Source organism: Ochotona princeps, chromosome 9 (assembly GCF_030435755.1).
Source record: "Ochotona princeps isolate mOchPri1 chromosome 9, mOchPri1.hap1, whole genome shotgun sequence".
In the NCBI taxonomy this organism is placed as follows: Eukaryota; Metazoa; Chordata; class Mammalia; order Lagomorpha; family Ochotonidae; genus Ochotona; species Ochotona princeps.
In genome coordinates this window covers 48640000-48659679 of record NC_080840.1, presented here as the reverse complement: position 1 = coordinate 48659679, position 19680 = coordinate 48640000, and the positions used below count along the sequence as shown (strand labels likewise).

The window sequence follows — 19680 nt, the reverse complement described above, 5'->3', positions numbered from 1 at the left end:
GTGCATTTAGGTAGCCTTTCCAATGTCTGCACAGAAGAAGCACACCAGCTCAGTGAATCATGGCAGTCAGTCTCAGAAGAGAGAAAGGGCAGATTTAACCTAATGGCTTCTCAATGGAAGGTGTGCATGCTGCTACATCAGTCATATGACATAGCAGGTGAGTTATGTAGGCTGGTCTGTGTGTGGAACCATTTGAAAGTCAGTTTTGATCGCTTTGTGGGCTTCTATGCCAGGGCTCAGGGAAAGGTCATAAGGTGATGTTTTCTGTGACACAGTAGTTATAGAAGAGGCAAACAGGTCATGAAATATTGAACAGATAACGGATTTTGAATATTGAGCACTCTGTGACTAGGAATACATTCTGGGCACACATAATAAATTGAATATATAGGATCCTTTTCATGATGAGTTCTCATTTTACTGAAAAGAGACTTGTCCTACCCCACTGGTTTGGGAAGACCAGAATTGGGCAGAGTGAGGAAATATCTTCAGAGTGAAGGGATGGTGGCGTCAGCAGGGGTCCATAGGAGGGTTGGAACATGCTCCGCTGTGGGAGAGCTAATGCAATACCCTTCAGGGACCTTTACCATGACCCACTTCACAGCGTTCATTGTCACTGTTGCAGGAGAAGACCTGCCACCAGGAGAGGCGGGACCATCAGAAGAACCCCTACCAGACGATGATAGTTTCCTGGTAGCCAGTGACCAAGAGGATCGCTTTGAGACCCCAGAACATGAAATGGTTTCTGAAGGTAGAACACATTTTCTTGTTTTCAGGATAAGATGCGGTAGATGATTTATAATTATGAATGTTTTTCTTATGCCCCTTTGAATCCAGTGTTAACTTGTAATGTGCAAGTTGAAGCTTAAAGCTACTTCCATTAACATGAATTTTCCTCCTGATCAGATATATTGGTTTGGATTTGAATCACTTTTAAGAGAAACTTTGACTATATAAATTTCTCATACAAAGTAGGTGAAATACTTCAGTAAACTACGTTTTACTATGCACTCCTGCTCAGGGTGCCATTTATTGTGTGAAATTCAAATAGTTAAGGGAATATTTGACTTGATGAGATGTGTTCCAGCTATTCCTACGTCACGACCGCTGTGGCTACGAGGGGTAGAGCTTAGCAGTTCTGATCATCTACACCAGGCCTCCTGCTCTTTGTCAGCATCCAGTCTGTCAGTATTCAGAGTTTGCAGAGTGCTGCGTGTGGCCGTCAAAGAGCAGGCACAGCCAGGGACAGCACCTGATCGGCGGAGGAGGGCTGTGTTGCTGCTACACATTATACAGTTGGCGAATCATTTCGGGGACTTCTTCAAAAACAAAAATAATGAAAAATGAACTTTATTTCTTGAAATATTTACCTTTTGAACTTTAAAGTTGTTTGTTGAACCTAGAAATACACTTTATCTATATATTAAATAAAATGAACAAAAATCTTTGAACATAATGAGGAGCATTTGGTGGGATTTGAGTATTTGCCGTTCAGTCTTCCAAGCACGGTGAGTCAGCCTCATCCTTGCTTTGTGGGCCCATCAATGCTCAACGTACTTTTGCTCCAGAGAAAGGAGGCCAGGCCTAGAGAACAGAGCTGTGCAGCAGAGTCCAAAGCCCATTCCCCAAGTGCATCCTTGTGTCCGCCTTCATTAGCCCAGTTGTATGTTCGAGCCTTGGAGTGGGTCTGGTAGGAGAATACATGAGACATCTCACGGTGTAGTTCTAGTGAAATACAAAGTGTTAGGCAGCCATTTGATTGATTTCTCTAGGTTTTACTATAATAGTCGTTTCTATGAAACAAAACCAATGGTAAATACATCCAGAATATACATGTTTCATGTATGTATCTTTCAGTTTATCAAAATAGTAATACTGGCTTCATGTTTTTTCAGAAACTGAGTGTAGTTACTGTGTGGAAGAGAAAGGTGAGATTTTAATTAGCCAACTTTTCTGATTAGAATGAGTGTTTTCTTCTAAAAGCATTCTGTTTACATGTTGATAATTTATTAATATTTTAAAATTATCTAGTGTGATCATATCACATATATTTAATAATGTTATATCTTACTATAGATACTTATCACAAAGATACATTTTTGTTAAGCTACCTTGTGCTTTGAAGTCTATTTCCTGAGGAGAAATTCCTAGTATCACTAGGAATCACTTGATCAAACGATGCAGTGGAATTATTCTTTTATAGTTTTGCATCACACAGTCAATGAAAACTCGAAGCTGCATGTTGTCTTATATAATGTGCCCCCACAGAGTGTGGCCACCTGAGCTGGGCACAGCATCTTCTAGCAAACCTGTGAAGTTGGCTGGTTTTCTTTTAGTGTTGGAGCTGACCATTTTCTCAAAGCTTGAGGACCACGTGCATTTAGGGCACCGTGTCTTTAATTCACTGTGTATCTGTGAACACAGGAACTTAACTTCAGTCTGGGAGGAGAACGTGTGGCGCGCTTAGGTAGACAGAGAAGTGAGGGCTGCACAGCCAGGCTCTGCTGGCAGGTGCTGCACACCAGGAAGGAGGAGGGCTCCCTTGCGCTGCTGTTTGTTTTGCTTCTGCTCTTGCTTTCATTGCCTGAAACCATACTCGATTTTGCATATGTGAAATGAGAGCATAACTCTGTTGTTTTATAGTTAGATTGTACACCAACTAATGATGGGAACTGTCTTATTCATCTTTGTGTTTGGCATTTTAGACACACTTAACTGTTCTCTGAATGAGCATGTTTTGATATCATTGTGTTTTGTTTTTACATTTCTGGCACTATAAAGAATTGTTCCAGTTTTGAATGACATATATATTCCTTACTTGAGACAATTTGTAATTTTCCAGTTAGTCCCTAATTTACAGTTTCACAGGGCCCTAACCAGTATACAAAAGATACGGTGTTTTAATAGGAATATTTAGGTTCACTATTATAAAAACAATTGTTGATGTATGTTTCTGTCTGGGGAAATAGCATAGACCTTTTAACTCAGGATGAACAATCCACTCAGATTTAACACAAAAATCTCTTTATACTACTTACAAGCAGTTGGCCAGGAACTTACAGAAATTTCTCCAGGTGGCTTACATGGACAGATTGAGGGAGTAGAGAAATGCACTTCTCAAACATGATTGGGCTGTTGGCTTTTGTAGATCAAGTGTTGGGAAGAACATCTAGAAATGAAAAAGGGAGTACCATGGAGTAGGGTCAGCTTGGACACAGATTCCAGTTTCACTCTTTTTCATCTTTGCAACTCAGCAAATTTTGGAACTCCTTTAGTCTGAAATTTTATCAGATGATCACAATGATGTCATCTCTCAAAGTTGTGACACTTAGAAGTCATTTGTGAGTATTTTGCAATGGTGTCTAGGAAAGTGTTCAGCTTTTTACACAATTGTCAAAGGTGTATACTTTTTATTTTTTAGATTCCAGGGAACAAAACGAAGGTCATGAAGGACAGCACTATGACCAAGGTATAACATATTCTTAAGTTTTGAATGTTCTGTAAGGTGTTTTTCAGTTGCAGTGTTACGTTTACGTGGTGATTTTTCTTTCGAAGAAGTCAAGAGGCAATTTTAACACATTCGTAAGGCTTTTTGACTTGTAGAAGATGAGACTTTTGAAAGAACTTTAAGCATTCATATTTTACCTATCTTTCTAACACCTCCTTGTAACAAAGAATCCTAACTCTTCTTTTGTCGATTTCATTGTGTATCAACTTGAGGCATTTTTATGAAAATAATATAGTTGCGCTCTCCTCTTTGCTGAGGAGGCATTTATCATTTAAAGGAATAGGATTCTGTTTTTTCAGATTTCTTAGCCTAAGCTAGGAATGTTATACAGAATGATTCATGTAATACTTGTTTTTGTTCTTTTTTTATAGATGATGTCATATACCAAGACTATGATGACCAAGGTTTGGAATTGCTTCTTACTTTTAAGCCATCCACTTTTTAAAAAATAGCCCTATAGTTTAACTCTGAATTATGATGTCTTAAATTTGAAGCTATAAATGTCAGATTAAAACTTCCAGTTGATAATAGTCAAAAGACTTCTGTTGGGGATATCATTTACGACATCCATGGCTCTCCCATTGCCTAAATAATGTCTTAACCCTTTACAGGTTGCAGAAGAGGCAGTTGTAAATTTTTCAAGAAAACCCATGTCATTATATATATATATCTTTCTCTTTAAAGTATGCATGAACAGCTACTTTAAAGCTTTCTTACTGTAACTAACTCTTTTCAAGTGTTTTTTTTATTATTATTATTGGAAAGTCAAATATACAGAGAGGAGGAGAGACAGAGAGGAAGATCTTCTGTCTGTTGATTCAATCCCCAACCAGCCGCAATGGCGGGAGCTAAGCCAATCTAAAACCAAGAGCCTGGAGCCTCTTCTGGGTTTCCCACATGGGTGCAGCATCCCAAGGCTTTGGGCCGTTCTCGACTGCTTTCCCAGGCCACAGGCAGGGAGCTGGATGGGAGGTGGGGCTGCTGGGATTAGAACCAGTGCCCATATGGGATCGTTGTGTGTGCAAGGCACATTAGGCTACTGTGCCAGGCCCTGTAGCTCTAACTCTTAAGGGTGACTGATGTAGCAGCCTGGAGAAGATTAAGAAAAAATGGTTTCCTATCTCTTGGGCAGCATAGAGAAAGTAATCTTGGTAAATATTCCGTGAACAGCATCAAATTTAGATGTAGGCCACCATGACTCCTCTGTGTCTGAGCATTTAATGTACCTTTCTGTTCAGTGCCGAGTTCAGAACTCGGGAAGGGTGCGTGGATGAGGCGCAGAAAGAAAGAGACGGGCCACTAGGATTCCAAGATGATAGTGGACATAGCAATAAAACCGTCTGCTTTATTTATACAGAATCAGTTAAACTCTGACTCAGACTTTTTATGTCATGATTAAATGGGTGTTTCTAAGAACAACCCTGCCATCTGCTTTATCCAAAAACAATAGAAATTCCTGCTACCATTCTTACCCTACAACCTAATCTTGTGTCACAAAGAAAAGGAGAAACCTAAAGATTAAGAATGAAACCCTAATTACAGGTCCCTTGATTAACGTAAGGTCAATGGAGACAACCAAGACAGTAGGAATAATAGAAGGCCCTTTTGTAAGACATTATGATTGACATTAACCTCCAAGCTCACATTGTGTAAAAAGCCAGTCTCACAATAGCAAAAATGCCTGGACAGATTAGAATTCTTCCGCTGAGCCAGCATAGTAGGCTGAGCCGGCATAGTAGGCGCGGTGAATGTCCAAGTGAAAAGCACCGACACACAGAGACCATGGTGGTGGTAGAAGTGCTGGGAGCCGTCTGATCCTAAGCCTCTTTTTTACATATTATCTCCTCTTCCCCCCAAGTCCATTAACAAGACAATAGGACGCCAATGAGTCTGCAAAGGCCAGGTGCTACTGCCTTAGGCCTGATTCCTGAGTGCTCAGCTAAAGCAATGTAAATCAGCTCCTCAGCCCACAACAGTTCAGCTTCTTGAAGAATATATTTTTCCTGCTCTTATGTTCAGAAAATATAAATAATTTGCTTACAATTATAGGACTAAGAAACAACAGAGCAAATGATAGATCCTTTTTCTCCCAATGTCTTGATTATCTCAATATCCCAATCTCTCATTGTTGGTATAACTTTGTGTGTATATCAAGAACAATAATTCTGTTGGATTGAGTTGAATATGGAAGACTTCCTATGTTCCGTGTGGTTTTGTGATTTGACATGCCAGTGTGAGTAACATGCAGCCCCTGTTCCTAAGTCTGTAGTCTCATGATAGCTGTTAAATGGCACTGAAGAAAGTTGGGAATGATACAGTGTAGACATGATTTGCTAATTTACTAAGAGTGCCTATTTTTGAGATTTGATATACTAAGATCATTATTCAGAGAAGTTGTTTCTAATGGGAAAGAAACAATACCATTGAAAGAATCCTGGATTGTGTCTAGGTACTAATATTTCATAGGAAGTTAAACAATTGATCATTGCGATTACCTTTAGATTTTCTTTCTAACCTTGGGTTATTGGAGGAAATAGGAGTTCAGGAATTAACAGTTATGCAGAGAAGCTGGGCTTGAGATTACTCTTCTCATTTTTCTCCATCACTATAGTGTTTTTTTTTTTTTCTTTTTAAAAGATGTACTAGAAGGAGCATGTTTGGGATGCAGTTTGTCTACTAGTGCTAACGGAATTTACAACCTATTTTGTAGGAAACACAAAATTATACTAAAAATGATAAAATGATAAAAATAATAAAAAATACATTATGGTCACAGTATCGTACTAAATACAATTTTACATGTTAATAAAAGTAAAGAATATAATCAAAGGGGTCACCAAGATAATTTGATAATTTGAATTAACTTGCTATACAGTTAACTTTTAAAAACAAAGTAGATCTAAAAGGACAGAGATTATTTTGTACTGAAAGGATATTTTTGTGATAATTTAGGTACTAGATGAGGGAAACCAAGATACGCCACGAAAGTAAAGTTTCAAGTAGGATGGAAACAGAACCATATTTCACTAGGTTGAATATATTCTGTATGAAACACTGCAGCTGCAAAACCAGGTAACAGAGTTGAATAGGCCTAGAAAAGATGTTAGAATGGGCCTGGGCCAATAGCCTAGCAGATTAAGTGCTCAACCTTGCATGCACCAGTATCCCATATGGGCACTGGTTCTAATCCTGGCAGCCACACTTCCCATCCAGCACTCTGCTTATGGCCTGGGAAAGCAATAGGATGGACCAAAGCCTTGGGACGCTGCACCCATGTGGGAGACCCAGGAGAGACTCCAGGCCCCTGGCTTCAGATTGACTAAGATCCGGCCATTGCAGCTGCTTGGGGAGTGAATCAACAGATGAAAGATCTTGCTCTCTGTCCTTCCTCCTCTCTGTATATTTGACTTTCCAATAAAAATAAATAAATGGTTTTTTTTTAAAAGATTTATTGTTATTGGAAAGCCGGATATACAGAGAGGAGGAGAGACAGAGAGGAAGATCTTCCATCCGATGATTCACTCCCCAAGTGAGCCGCAACGGGCCAGTGCGCGCCAATCCAATGCCGGGAACCTGGAACCTCTTCCGGGTCTCCCACGCGGGTGCAGGGTCCCAAAGCCTTGGGCCGTCCTCTCCTGCTTTCCCAGGCCACAAGCAGGGAGCTGGATGGGAAGTGGAGCTGCCGGGATTAGAACCGGCGCCCATATGGGTTCCCGGGGCTTTCAAGGCGAGGACTTTAGCTGCTAGGCCACGGCGCAGGGCCCTAAAATAAATAAATCTTTTAAAAAAAGAAGCTAGAAAGCTTTCAGCCTATGTTGGTCAGATCTGGGCGCAAGTAACAGCACAGTCTTACTACCTAATTGATAGATTTATTCATGCCCTGCATATTTACATATTTAGTGTATGGTGCTCAAACCATCGGAAACTTTAGAAATTCTGGTGAGGAACACACAGGAACTTATTTTCTTGCCCTTAAATTTTGCATTTTGGCAGGGAATTGAAAATCAGAATGTCAGTAGAGTGATTAGTTGCAGTTGTGGAATATGGTGGTGACAAGTGCAGAGGGTGACTAAAGTTTAGTTAATAAGGAGACCTTAACTCGGGTGTGGGGGAGGAAGGCGTCCTAATGTTTGAGCTGAAGGTAACTGCAGTTAACGCGGAGCGGAGAATGGTGACGTGGGCCATCCTGTGAGCTCTCTCTGGCAGGTGTACCAGGAGACAGGTGTGAACTGCAGTGAAGAGATGGTCCAGGTGCAGAGGCTGCCTATCTCTGGCTTAGACCAAGGATGTGCATCTTCACTTCAGGGCACTATCGGGGGCTCTGTAGGATGTGATCTGCCTTTTGAAAAGATGGATGCGCTGACTCGTGACTGATAGCAGTAGATGTGGCGAGACAATTAGTCATCCAAATTCAGTCTTTGCCTGAGTCTCGTCACTGCCAAGCGGGGAGTCACAGGAAACAAGTTTAAAAAGTGGGACTGTTCAGTGGTGTCCTGGGCAAAGGGCCACTTGCGCTGAGCATTGAAAATGTGCCTGCTATTTGGTTTGGTGCCAGAGTGGCTTTACAGATGACCTCAGTGTGCTGGAACCAGAGAGAGTGGTCTAAACTGAGGTAGTGGCAGTGAAAGAAAAGGGATATGGACAAAGCTAGGAAATGTCTGGGAGGTACAACTGGCAGTAGTTGATGTTACAGTGAAGTCAGGGAAGGCAGGTGCCTGCCTTCTGTGCTTCTGGCTGTTGCAACTTGCTGGCAAGTGGTACTTTCCTCTGATAGAAGAGGCTGAAAGATAGGGCAGGGCAGAAGATTATGAATGCAGTTCTGGACCTATTTATAGGGGGGTTTTGTTGGTACTGTTCCTGTGATTGTAGGAGTCATCAGTGTCCACATACATGATCACCAGACCCAGGATATGGGATCCCTAAAGCAGGGGGAAAAAAACCAGATGGGAGAGTTTTCTAGCTGTCTTTGGAGAAAACCTGAACTTGACACTTAGAAAAATAATGACATGATGAAGGTTGGTAAGGAGTCCAAATGGAGAATCTGGTCACACTGACATCTAGGGGCAGGAGAAAAAGAAGGGTGTTGCTGAGAGATGGGCCAGGTGGGGCTGCAAGGCCCATAGGATGACAATCCCAGCAGGTACCTTTACGCTAATGTGGTCTGATTCATGAGACAGGACTGGGCTGAGGAGGGGAGAAAAGTGCTTAGATATCAAAGATAAATTAGGCTATGGCATGGAAGGAGGAGCAGGTGGAAAAGGTGTGGGGTGGGACTGCCTTTGTTTTTGCAGTTGAAACTGGTGTGTGTGTTATTAGTGCTGCTCCGGGTGACAGTGAAGGCACATCTTCCTGGCCCCTTTGCTTTCCAAATGCCACCAAAAGGGCAAAGCTATTTATGTGCCCCCTCATATAGCTCCAGTCCTGAGAATAACAACTGAAAAATAGTAGGTGTTAATTTTTTTTCTTTACTGAGTGAGTCCAAAAGGATAAATATGGAATTATTTTAGGGAAATAAGGAGGTTGGCTCTTCATATACTGGAAACCTGGAAGATGAGGCTGGCTGACAAAGATGAGACCCCCAGGGTATGAGAAGGCTGTGCAGAAACGAACCTATTCTGGGAAGGGCAGAGACGCGTGAGGCTCCTGCCTGCCTGTAGGTGAGAGCCGCGTTGGGCAGCAGCACAGGTTATGGTGTGAGGGCAAGGCCTATCAGCACTACTCCCTCTCACCCCCCTGCCTAGCGCATTCTAAGGGGCTGGCAGGAAAGGTGTTTGCCCCAAGATTAAAGATCTGAACATTGTTCCCTAAACAAAATCAGGAATCTTCCTGGTGAAGCCAAGTCCAGGGTAATAAGCAGAGTGGAGTGTCAGCCAACTTAGGACAAAGATTTAAGAAGAAATTTAGCAAATTAACGAATGTAGGAGACGTGATCACGGAGGAACATGTAGGTTACCCAGTGAGGAGGAAGGAGGTGTGAGCACTTGCCCCACTCCAGTGGCTGGAGTTTGAATCCAGGCCTGCTTCACTCCCATTGATTCAGGCTCTTCCCCATCCTGCTCTGAAGGCTGGTTTCCCAGTGACAGGGCCCCAGAGGTTTGGAAATAGAAACAACATAGTCTCTGCCCTTTTTTGAAGTGTGCTGTCAATTTTTTGTAATGATGAAAGTTATGTAGTGCTAAAGGATTGTCTTTTCTGTTATTTTACAGTGTATGAACATTCAGATCATGAAAGGATAGGAATTTCAGGTGAGTTTTTCTGTTGTCTGCAACAACTTCTTTTATTGAAATTCATGTAACTTACAAATCAAAGTGATGTTGTAAGAAATGCAAGGCATTTTCAAGTCACCAAGAAAAGAGCTGGGTATTATCAATACTTAGACATATCTTACCTGCTTATGGTGGAGATTTTATGTGAGCAGGAATACTTCTCTTTTTGATTTGTTCTTTAATATAATTTAGAAATTGAAACTGGTATACTAACAGCAATAATTATGTTTTTCTCTAAGAAGACACAGCCTTAGGTTGGCATTTTGGCACAAGGAATCCAGCCACCACTGCTATACCAGCATCCTATATGAGACCCAGTTTAAGCCTTAGTTATCTCCTTCTAATCCATCTCCTTGCTAATGTGACTGTGAAAGCATCTGAGGATGGCCCACGTGTTTGTGTCCCTGTCACCTCTGTGGAAAACCTAGGTGCAGTTCAGCCTTTGGCTCTGAGCTGGCCAGTCCTGGCCATTGTGGCCTTTTGGGGAGTGAGCCACTGGATGGTAAACTGGTTGATTCATCAAGTGATCCATCTGTCTCTCCCTCTCTGTAGCTCTACCTTTCTAATAAATACTAAAATAAATTTTGGGAGAATAAAAAGAAAGTGCTGTCTAAAAAGAGACAGATACATATTTCTGAGTAATAGGAGTTAATCTTAGCAATCTCAATGGAATTGTGTTAAGGCGTATTTGTATTTTCAGATGATGTTGTTGAAGACTCCAATGTGTTTGCAGAAGGTAAGTTAATTTTCTAGAAATCATTCTATCTTTCACAACAAGGGTATGTTTATTTGTTTAATTAGCATTTAGTGAGCACTTTCTGTATGCTTTTATGCAGTGCTCAGGAGGGGAGGACAGGAGTGACTAGACCAGGTAGAATTCTTGTATTCATTGGCGGTATCTTTGTAGAAATCAGTGGATAGGGACATTGATTAACGATTGAGAAGTAGATGGACAGTTATCAAAAATTTCAGGATGCTACAGCAGAAAATAACCGTGAGGATGTGGGTCGTGCACGTAATGGGATGGAGAGAGGATAGAACAGGAGCTGACCCGGTGAAGAGCAATCAACTGCAGACAGAGATGGCTGAAAATTGGGTCCTTCCTGTTGTTACTCAGCTGGGAGAAAACTACTTTCTTTTAGGTAAAAACATAGTTTCTGAAAAAGAAAAATAGTGTACATAATAATGATGGTAATTTAAAACTGATATTCTAGTGCAAATACTGTGGCTTTTATTAGAGAACTAATCTAAAGAGAGCCACATTTACATATGGGTTACAGTTACATGATTTTTAACAGGTTATAAAACATGCATTGTTTCGGTAGACACTGAAGAAACTTGTTTTATAACTGATGAACTGAAGGTAGAGCAAGGTCAGGTGAGTGGCTTGTTATCCAGGCAGCCTTGGGGCCAGAAGTTGACTCCCAACAGGGTCTATGTGCCCAGCACTCTACGACAAAGGACACTTGGAGGGAGTTTCCTTCTGGAGGCTCTCCAGTGGTCAGTTTTGAGATTAAATGTTAACTATTTCTGAGGCTGGATTACTGTGCAGCCAGCAGAAGTGGGGTGAGGCCATAGATGTGGAAGGAATGAGGGAGACCACAGTTGTCCTCCAGATCTGAGCCCTGTGGGGGATCTGTGCTTGAGCCCTGGAGTCCCACTATGCACAGTCAGGATTCATCTTGCTGAGCAGGGCTAGACTGGCCTAAGATTTTTCTCCCATCTCCCACATCTCCATTTTCTATGAAAAATATTAACGTTCTGAAGACTGTAGTGCCACTTTATGTTTTGAATCATTGAGAATCAGAAAGGAAACCCAAAGTTCCCAGGAAGAATTTCATTGAGCCTCCTCAATGTATGTTTAAATAAAAAAAAATGATATTGCAATATGGAATTTGACCCTGCCTTTCTTGGATTAAAAATTAGAAATTTCCCGATTTGTTTGGAATTTTGAGCACCTAAGGAAGCGCCATCGCCATCTGGTGGGCCATGAAGAGTGTACCTGCAGCTAGTTTCCTGCTTGCCTGAGTAGTTGTGAAGCAGAGCCCATCTTGTCCGCACACCCATATGCTTCCCCTTACCCCTGTCATGCCTTGCTGTGGCTCCTCATGTCAGTAGATGGTTCAGTTCCCAAACCAGACTCTTGAGAGTCACTATTCAATCTTCCTCCTCCCTCCATTTCTGCAGATAGTCACCTGTTCCATGAACAGATCTTTGTTTCTTTTTTTTCTTTTTTAATGTTTTACTGTTTATTTATTTATTTTTTTGGAAAGTCAGATATACAGAGAAGAGGAGAGACAGAAAAGAAGATCTTCCATCTGCCAATTCACTTCCCCAGTGGCTGCAATGGCTGGAACTGAGCCAAACCGAAGCCAGGAGCCAGGACCGTCTGGATCTCCCATGCGGGTGTAGAGTCCCAAGGCTTTGGGTTGTTCTCGACTGCTTTTCCAGGCCACAAGTAGGAGCAGGGCAGCTGGGATTGGAACTGGTGCTCATATAAGATCCTGGCAATGCAAGGCGAGGACTTTAGCCACTAGGCTACCACGCTGGGCCCAGACCCCTGTTTGTTTTTTTTGTTGTTGTTTTTTTTGTTTTGTTTTTTTTTTTAAAGATTTATTCATTTTATTACAGCCAGATATATACAGAGGAGAGACAGAGAGGAAGATCTTCCATCCGATGATTCACTCCCCAAGTGAGCCGCAACGGGCCGATGCATGCCGATCCGATGCCGGGAACCTGGAACCTCTTCCAGGTCTCCCACGCGGGTGCAGGGTCCCAATGCATTGGGCCGTCCTCAACTGCTTTCCCAGGCCACAAGCAGGGAACTGGATGGGAAGTGGAGCTGCCGGGATTAGAACCGGCGCCCATATAGGATCCCGGGGCTTTCAAGGCGAGGACTTTAGCCGCTAGGCCACGCCGCCGGGCCCCAGACCCCTGTTTGTTTTAACTTCGTTATCCTTCTTACGAAATGGTAGAAGCTTCTAGACTTTCAAATCCATCTTTGATACAATGCTGGCAGGATGTATTCAAAATATAGATCTCACCTCTCACCATACCAATCCTGTGTTTAAACCCAGTAATTTTCTTCCACTAGTATCAGATTAAGTTCAGCTGCAGATAATAAAAAGTTAAGTTGTTTTATGTGATAAAGAGATGGAAACATATCCATCAAGGCCTACTACATTTTTATTCTATTCTAGGTCCAACCAGAATTTATGGAAATAATTTTAAAAATATGGTGTCTGATTTATATTTGGAAAAAGTATCTCCACTCTGGCTACATAATGTATTAGATGGAGCAAGAATGGGACAGTGGGGCACCCTTGTAAGGAAATTAGTGTGTACTTACAGGGAAGTGATTGTGGTGTCCTGGAACATGACCGTGACAAGTGAGAATAGAGGGGAAACTTGCAAACTTGACATCTACTTAGGATTAAATTGATGGCCCTTTCTGGTGATTGTGAAGCCAAGAATGAAGGGACCTTTTGGTCATTGGGTTTAAGGAATTGTCGGATGTTGGGACTGTTTATTGAAAGGAAGAAAACCAGGATATAAAATAAAATGGTATAGGGGAGACAAAAGGCTTCGTATTGGGCATTTTAAGCTTGGAGATGTCAAGCAAAGTACTGGACACGCCCATCTTATGTAGCAGTGCAGGATCTGAGAAACACGTGGGCATCTGGGAGTCATCGTGCAGGTAGCTACTGAATGCATGGCTGTGTTGCGATGGTCTTGTTGGTAAACGCAGAGTACAAAGGCATCCCTAGCACTGAACTCTGAGGAATCCAGGCATGGAGAAGGATGGATGGAAGATGAGTAACTGGTGAATCAGGAGCAGTGACAGAGAGGAGTGTGTCCACAGGATAAGAGGGGTGTATTTTCTATGGCCAAGTGGCCTAGGAATTTGAGCACTGAGCATTACTGGTTGCACGCAACATGCAAGATTGTTGTTCCAAAAGCCACAGGTGGGACAAGAGGCCATACTGATAGAAGTGGTTAAAAATACTCTGGGGAGTTAGGGAGTTCTGTGGAGCAGTGGGTTAAATCACTGATCAGGACATCCACATCCCCTATTGGAGTGATGATTGGAGTCCTGGCCCCATGCTTCCAGTCTAGCTTCTTGCTGGAAAGGAGCAGAACATGGCTCAATTGCTTGGGATCCTGAAATGTGTGTGAGACCCAGATGCAGTACTGGTCATCTGCATTTACAGTTAGCAAAGATCTTTCAGGATGCTACTGACAAAATTTAGTTATTTCCTTTTAAAATCCTGTGTGATATGTATGAAAATAAGTTACAGATTAATTTGCTAAATGTGTACTTTTTTAAGATTTATTTTAATTTGAAAGGCAAGGTTACAAATAGAAGTGGGGGGGTGGGGCGGGCGGGGAGATCTTTCATCTGCTAGCTCACTCCCCAAATGACTGCAACAGCTGGACCTGGGCTGATCTGTAGCCAGGAGCCAGGGGTTTATCCTGGGTTTCCCAAGTCTGTATTAGTTTGAGACATGTTAATACAAGAAGAAAATGGTTTGTTATGTTTGCAGATAGTACTACCTGGTGCAGCAAGGCCCATTCTTGCATCTTTATACCAGTGGGTGGTGACACATACAGTCTCGTTGGTAGCAGCTGATTTGGAGTATCTAGAGGGAAAGATGACATGTTACATCCAGCATCCATGTGTTTCACTAGGTTTAGAATATATTGTCTTCAGTGTTACTTTACAGAAGCAATTGAAAATGCAAATTCCGTTTCATATTAATCTCCTTATGTTGTTTGACTAATGTTAAAACTAGTGTTATAAGGGAATTACTTTTCAAGAAGAAACTGAAAAGAAACAAGATGCTTTAAATGTCTTTTCTTGATTTATCAGGTATGATGCAAAATTGTGGTAAAAACCTAGATATTAGTCAATATTTCCTTTGCCAGGCAATGGGATAAGGTTAGTCAAGCAAATAATATTGTGAGGTTTGTTTTGCCAGCCAATTGTGAAACAGTGAAAGTTCTTGGAACATGTTTATTAAGAAAAACATATGCATGGCTTTTGTATTTTCTACACCAAAATAAGCTTATCTTTTAGTACCATTTTATATGTGCTTTTTAAAGTACCCTGCTGTGGAACATTTGGTTAAGTTTTGTCATATTGTTAACAACCACCTAACATTTTTATGAGAACTGTAACTGAACATTTTTTTAAGTTTGCAGAAACAATCACTTTAAATATTGGCAGTCTGTGTTTTAAACACTGATCAGCAAGATGTAATGTATCATGCCTTTATTTTTCATTTTAGATGTTTATGCTCCACCTGCAGAAGAACAGCAGGAAGTGCCACCAGGTATGACTGTTAGTTCAATGTATTACATTTTACATTGTGGTTTAACTTAAAAATGCTCTTGGTGTTGGTACATGTTGTATGAAATAAATCTGTAGGGAGTAATAATGCTGAAACGGTCACAGTGCTGAGAGATTTGTCAGACTTACAGTTAAAAAAGAAAATTTCTGTACTTTGGTCTGTTGAGCCAAAGTGGTAAAAAATGTGCATCAGTTTCCTGCTGGTACATATGTGTTGTGCTAGAATTGGAGCGATAGTAACAATCAAGGTACTTTGTAACTTTACTTTTATAGATGGTGATAATAGAAGTTACCTTTTTGGATTTTATTCCACTTGTTGATTAACAAACTGTTTGACTTGGAATTAAAATGGCTTCAGGATGCAAATTGAAGAAGGCCTAAGTTGTGACATTACTCCTTCTTTCCCATTATTTCCTGCCTTTCTTAAGAGCATCCTTCATCCTGTGTAGCTGCCTGGCCTTGTTGTACCTCCACAAGAGATGAGACTTTTATTTTAACCCACTACTTTAAACCCATTTCTCTACTTTTCTTTATGTCCCATGCCTGTCCTTCTTGTGTCAGTGAATTTAAAGAATGGGAATCCGAGCTGGCATTGTGGTATAACAGGGTAAGCCACCACCTGTGACACCGTTGTCCCATATGGGAGTTGATTTGTGTCCTGGTTATTCTGGTTCTAATCCAGCTCCATGCTTATGTGTCTGGGACAACAGTAGAATGTGGCCAAAGTACTTGGATCCCTGTCCTGCACATGGGAGAACCAGGTGAAATTCTGGCATTGGCCTGGTCCAATTTGGGCTATTGCAGCTACCTGGGGAGTGAACCAGAGAATGGAATATTTCTCTCTCTCTCTCCTTTCAAATCGGAATTAACATCTCCTCCAAGCCTATGCTTTCACGTGTACTTTATAGATGATACAAATTGTATCAGCAATCAGGAATTAGCATAAATGTATCTTTTTTCATAGTGAGAAAGTTTTAGAGTAATGTTCTATATGTTTTATTTCACAAGTATAGTTCTTCTCATTTCTCTATTTTATTTTTTCTTTCCCCTGAAATGCATGGCTTTGCTCTTAATTCACATTTTACATATTATATGCAGTATCCTGACTTTTATGCTAGTGTTGTATATCTCTATTACTGTTGTACCTTCCACAATTTCTTGACTATTAGCTTTCAAGGAAAAAATGTAGCCAATGAATAAAATAATCAAAGGATGACTTAGTTGTATTACAACTTGTCTTTGCTTGTTTTGTGAATGCAGTGTTTTAAATTTTTGACAATGGTCGTACCATATACGTTTATTATCATAATATATAAAAGCTAGTACTTAATTAAGACATTTGGATGGCTGGTACTGTGGTATGAACAAGAAAAGGAATCCATGGAGAAACTGTTGTTTGCATGGTGGCCATTGATGTGTATTTTCTGTTTAGAAAAGGTGGACAGGGTAAGGAAAGTGAATATCTATCCTTGTTTTGCTAGCTTCTTCTGTGAATAACACTTCACAGGATGCCCTGATTCTGTCTGTAGAAGTAGAATTAGCATGCTGATTGCTAGTCTACTCCTCTAAAGAAAATTGCTAAGCATTTCTAAAAATAATGAATATCTATTAGCATCTTTTAGTCATAACTTGTTTCGTTTTTACTGTTTACTTAACTTTGTGGTGATACGAAAGATAGTATTTTCTGGTCCTACATCCCTCTTGATTTCAGTGTTTTATAAATGGCCTAGGAATTTCATTAAAATATAACTATTCTATAAATATATGTGTTGTATATGTTCTATATAATATGGTTATATCATGTAGCTCAGATGATGCAATGAGATTCTTTTCTAGATGAGTTATTTGATAAGTGAAGCACTTAAGAATGAAAATTTGAGGAAGTATACATTTCTGTAACTTAATTAGCTCCATGTAAATTTTAGTTCTGGTCATTATTTAGTAACTCATTAACCTGATCCTTGAATTGGATCAGCTGAGTTGTGGAACACCTGCTCAAGGAGTTGTAATCTGCAATTTGATTTTCTCAAAGTGTGATTGACCTGCTGCGTGATTATAATTAGACCTTGTCAAAAGAGAATATAAGTGTAGCACAGTAGTAGTTATTTTTAACCGTCATTGCCTGTATCCCATAAATCTTAGATTTTCTTTGTATAACAATTTTTAGTTCAATTGTGCAAAATGATAGTATCTATGGATCTGTAGCGATACTTCGGTACAGTAACAACTTTTCTAATAATGTTTAGTTGCATATCTGATGATCAGACTGTTTCCTTACTGCTTTTTAGTCTGAAGCTTATTTATTGGGCAGAAAACACAAATCAAGAAGTTCTGCAAAATGTTCACTAATAGTTTACATTTTTGTAATTCTCAGAACCTGACTGCTGATCAATTTGTCTTCTTTGATTATTGTAAGATTAGGTTGTATGATCTTAATACTGCTCTATATGAACTTTACATGAATTGTTTTATATCACTAATATAGCTTTAATGTGAATTACAGTTCATAATAGGAGTGGACTTTTACCTTACTTGCCAAATGTCCACAACATCTAGAGCTGAGCAAATCCAAGGCCGGGACCCTGCAGCTTCTTTCTGGGCTCCCATGTGGGTACAGGGGCCCAAGAACTTAAGCGATACCCTACTGCTTTCTCAGTCCATAAGCGGAGAGCTAGATAGGAAGCGAAGCAGCCATGGCTAGGATGGTACCAATATGTGATGAAGGTACTGCAAAGCCGAGGGTTAGCATGTTGAGCCACCTTGAGGGCCCTGCACAGCATATTTTTAAGGAACATTTATGAACTAGGAGTGTGATTTCCTGTTTGTGTGTTACAGGTTGGGGAGTATAGATTTTAACTGCTCGTGAAAGTTATAGGAGTTGACAGTTGGGGTATAGATTAAGCAAGAGCTTATGGATCTAGAGCCAAAACCATGTGCCATGCAGGTTATAAATAGGTAGGTGGAAAAGTGGGCAGGTACCTCTTCTTAGAGTCTGTCATGTTACCATTCACATCTGGGCCTACACAAAACAGGAAGCCATTGAATAAGCACACTGGTCATATAATAAAACCTGGAAATGAAGACCAGTCCAGCAAGGAGGCAGAGATGATTAAAGGGTAGCAGTAGTAATCTAAGCCAGAATTCATGATGGCTGCACTGTTGGGAGTGAGGCATTGCTTTCCTAGAAGCTGAACTGGAAATAATATGATGAGACAGAGGGAGGAGCAAAGAACGATTCTTCCATTTCTGACCTGAGTCCTTGTGAGTGAATTGTGAGCCTTTGTGGAGGGAAGTGGAGATAGCAGGAGCAGGGAGAGGAAGAATACTCATCCATTGAGGCCTGGCTTAGGATATATTGTTAGCGTCTTACTGAACTCCTTCTAAGAGGGATGTTTATAAATATTCAGGACCATTTACTTGAGATATTCAAAATTGCTACTAAACTTCATTCACATTTTTGTTAATACCAATCATACTTATCCATTGTCTCAAGGCATTCTAAGAAGTTTCTTCCAGAATCTTGTGAATTGTTGAATTCTAAGTGAACTTGAAGTCAAACTCATTTGAAACATTTTCTGTTGAGGTATAGTTGACACAGGAAAATACCTGTGGGATTTTCAGACAGGCTCAGCCTTGGATCCACTCATCAGACCAAGCTGTGGAGCACATTAGCCCCAATAGGCCTCTTCTCCCCTGCCCCTCACTCTCAGTAATGCACTCCACTCTCAACCATAAGGCCAATGCTGTTGTGCAGTCAACAGCGTCACAGACTAGTTTGTGTGCTTCCAAGTTGAATACCATTCAAACTGCAGACACACACACTCGCTGTTGTGACTGGTTCCTGTTACTTAGCCTCATGTGTAAGTCCCATCCACCTCATTAAGGATGATGATTTTGCCTTATTCCTGACTGTTTTTGTGCACTGAGAACAGCTTTTATCCATTTTATGTTTGATGGATATAGTGGTGTTTTCAATTTAGGGCTGTTAAGAACAAAGTTGTTATGGGTATCTTTGTATAATATACGTTTTGGTTGCTATAAGCATTTATTTCTGTGGGATGTATGCAGTTTGACATGTTATTTCTGATTGTTCCACGTTAGCATATAAGCAGTTCTGGCTTAAGTGACAATTTTTTTTGTAAACATAGAAGACAAATGGGAAATGAGTAAGGCAACATTACAATCAAGATGTAGCTGGGAATTTATGTCTCCTTTTCTAATCCTAGCACATCCAATGTTGTAATAGCAAAATAAATCTGACATTAATGTTGGGGAAGAGAAAAGACTTGTAAGAAGTTGGATAGGAATGAATTTTTCTTCCTTTAAAATATCATAGAAATAAAATTATCAAGCTAATGTATTAAAATAAAACTTACAGTATCACAGAAAATCCTCCCTGAATTTTCTCACACACTGTATTAGATTTCTATTTGTTTTTAGTTCGGTGAAGGCATTGATCGGTGAAAAAATGTAATGCTTTAAATTTCTTGAAAGACTCAGACTCTTTCGTTCCATTGTAATTCCCAAGTGTTCAAACGAATTTTGGATTTTTATCA

General features: G+C 40.5%; 1 protein-coding gene across 5 annotated transcripts in view; it reads left to right on the top strand.

The window, feature by feature from the left end:
• Nucleotides 1-19680, top strand: part of ASPH (aspartate beta-hydroxylase) — a 201655-nt gene that overhangs the window by 73970 nt on the left and 108005 nt on the right. For 3 of the 5 annotated variants that reach the window (XM_058668659.1, XM_058668662.1, XM_058668663.1), the window contains exons 6-12: nt 626-751; nt 1896-1928; nt 3422-3469; nt 3880-3912; nt 9715-9753; nt 10457-10510; nt 15063-15107. In XM_058668659.1, coding sequence (XP_058524642.1) covers nt 626-751; nt 1896-1928; nt 3422-3469; nt 3880-3912; nt 9715-9753; nt 10457-10510; nt 15063-15107 — 378 coding nt within the window. The remainder of the gene's footprint in view (nt 1-625; nt 752-1895; nt 1929-3421; nt 3470-3879; nt 3913-9714; nt 9754-10456; nt 10511-15062; nt 15108-19680) is intronic. The other 2 variants (XM_058668660.1, XM_058668661.1) reach the window with 2 other exon arrangements.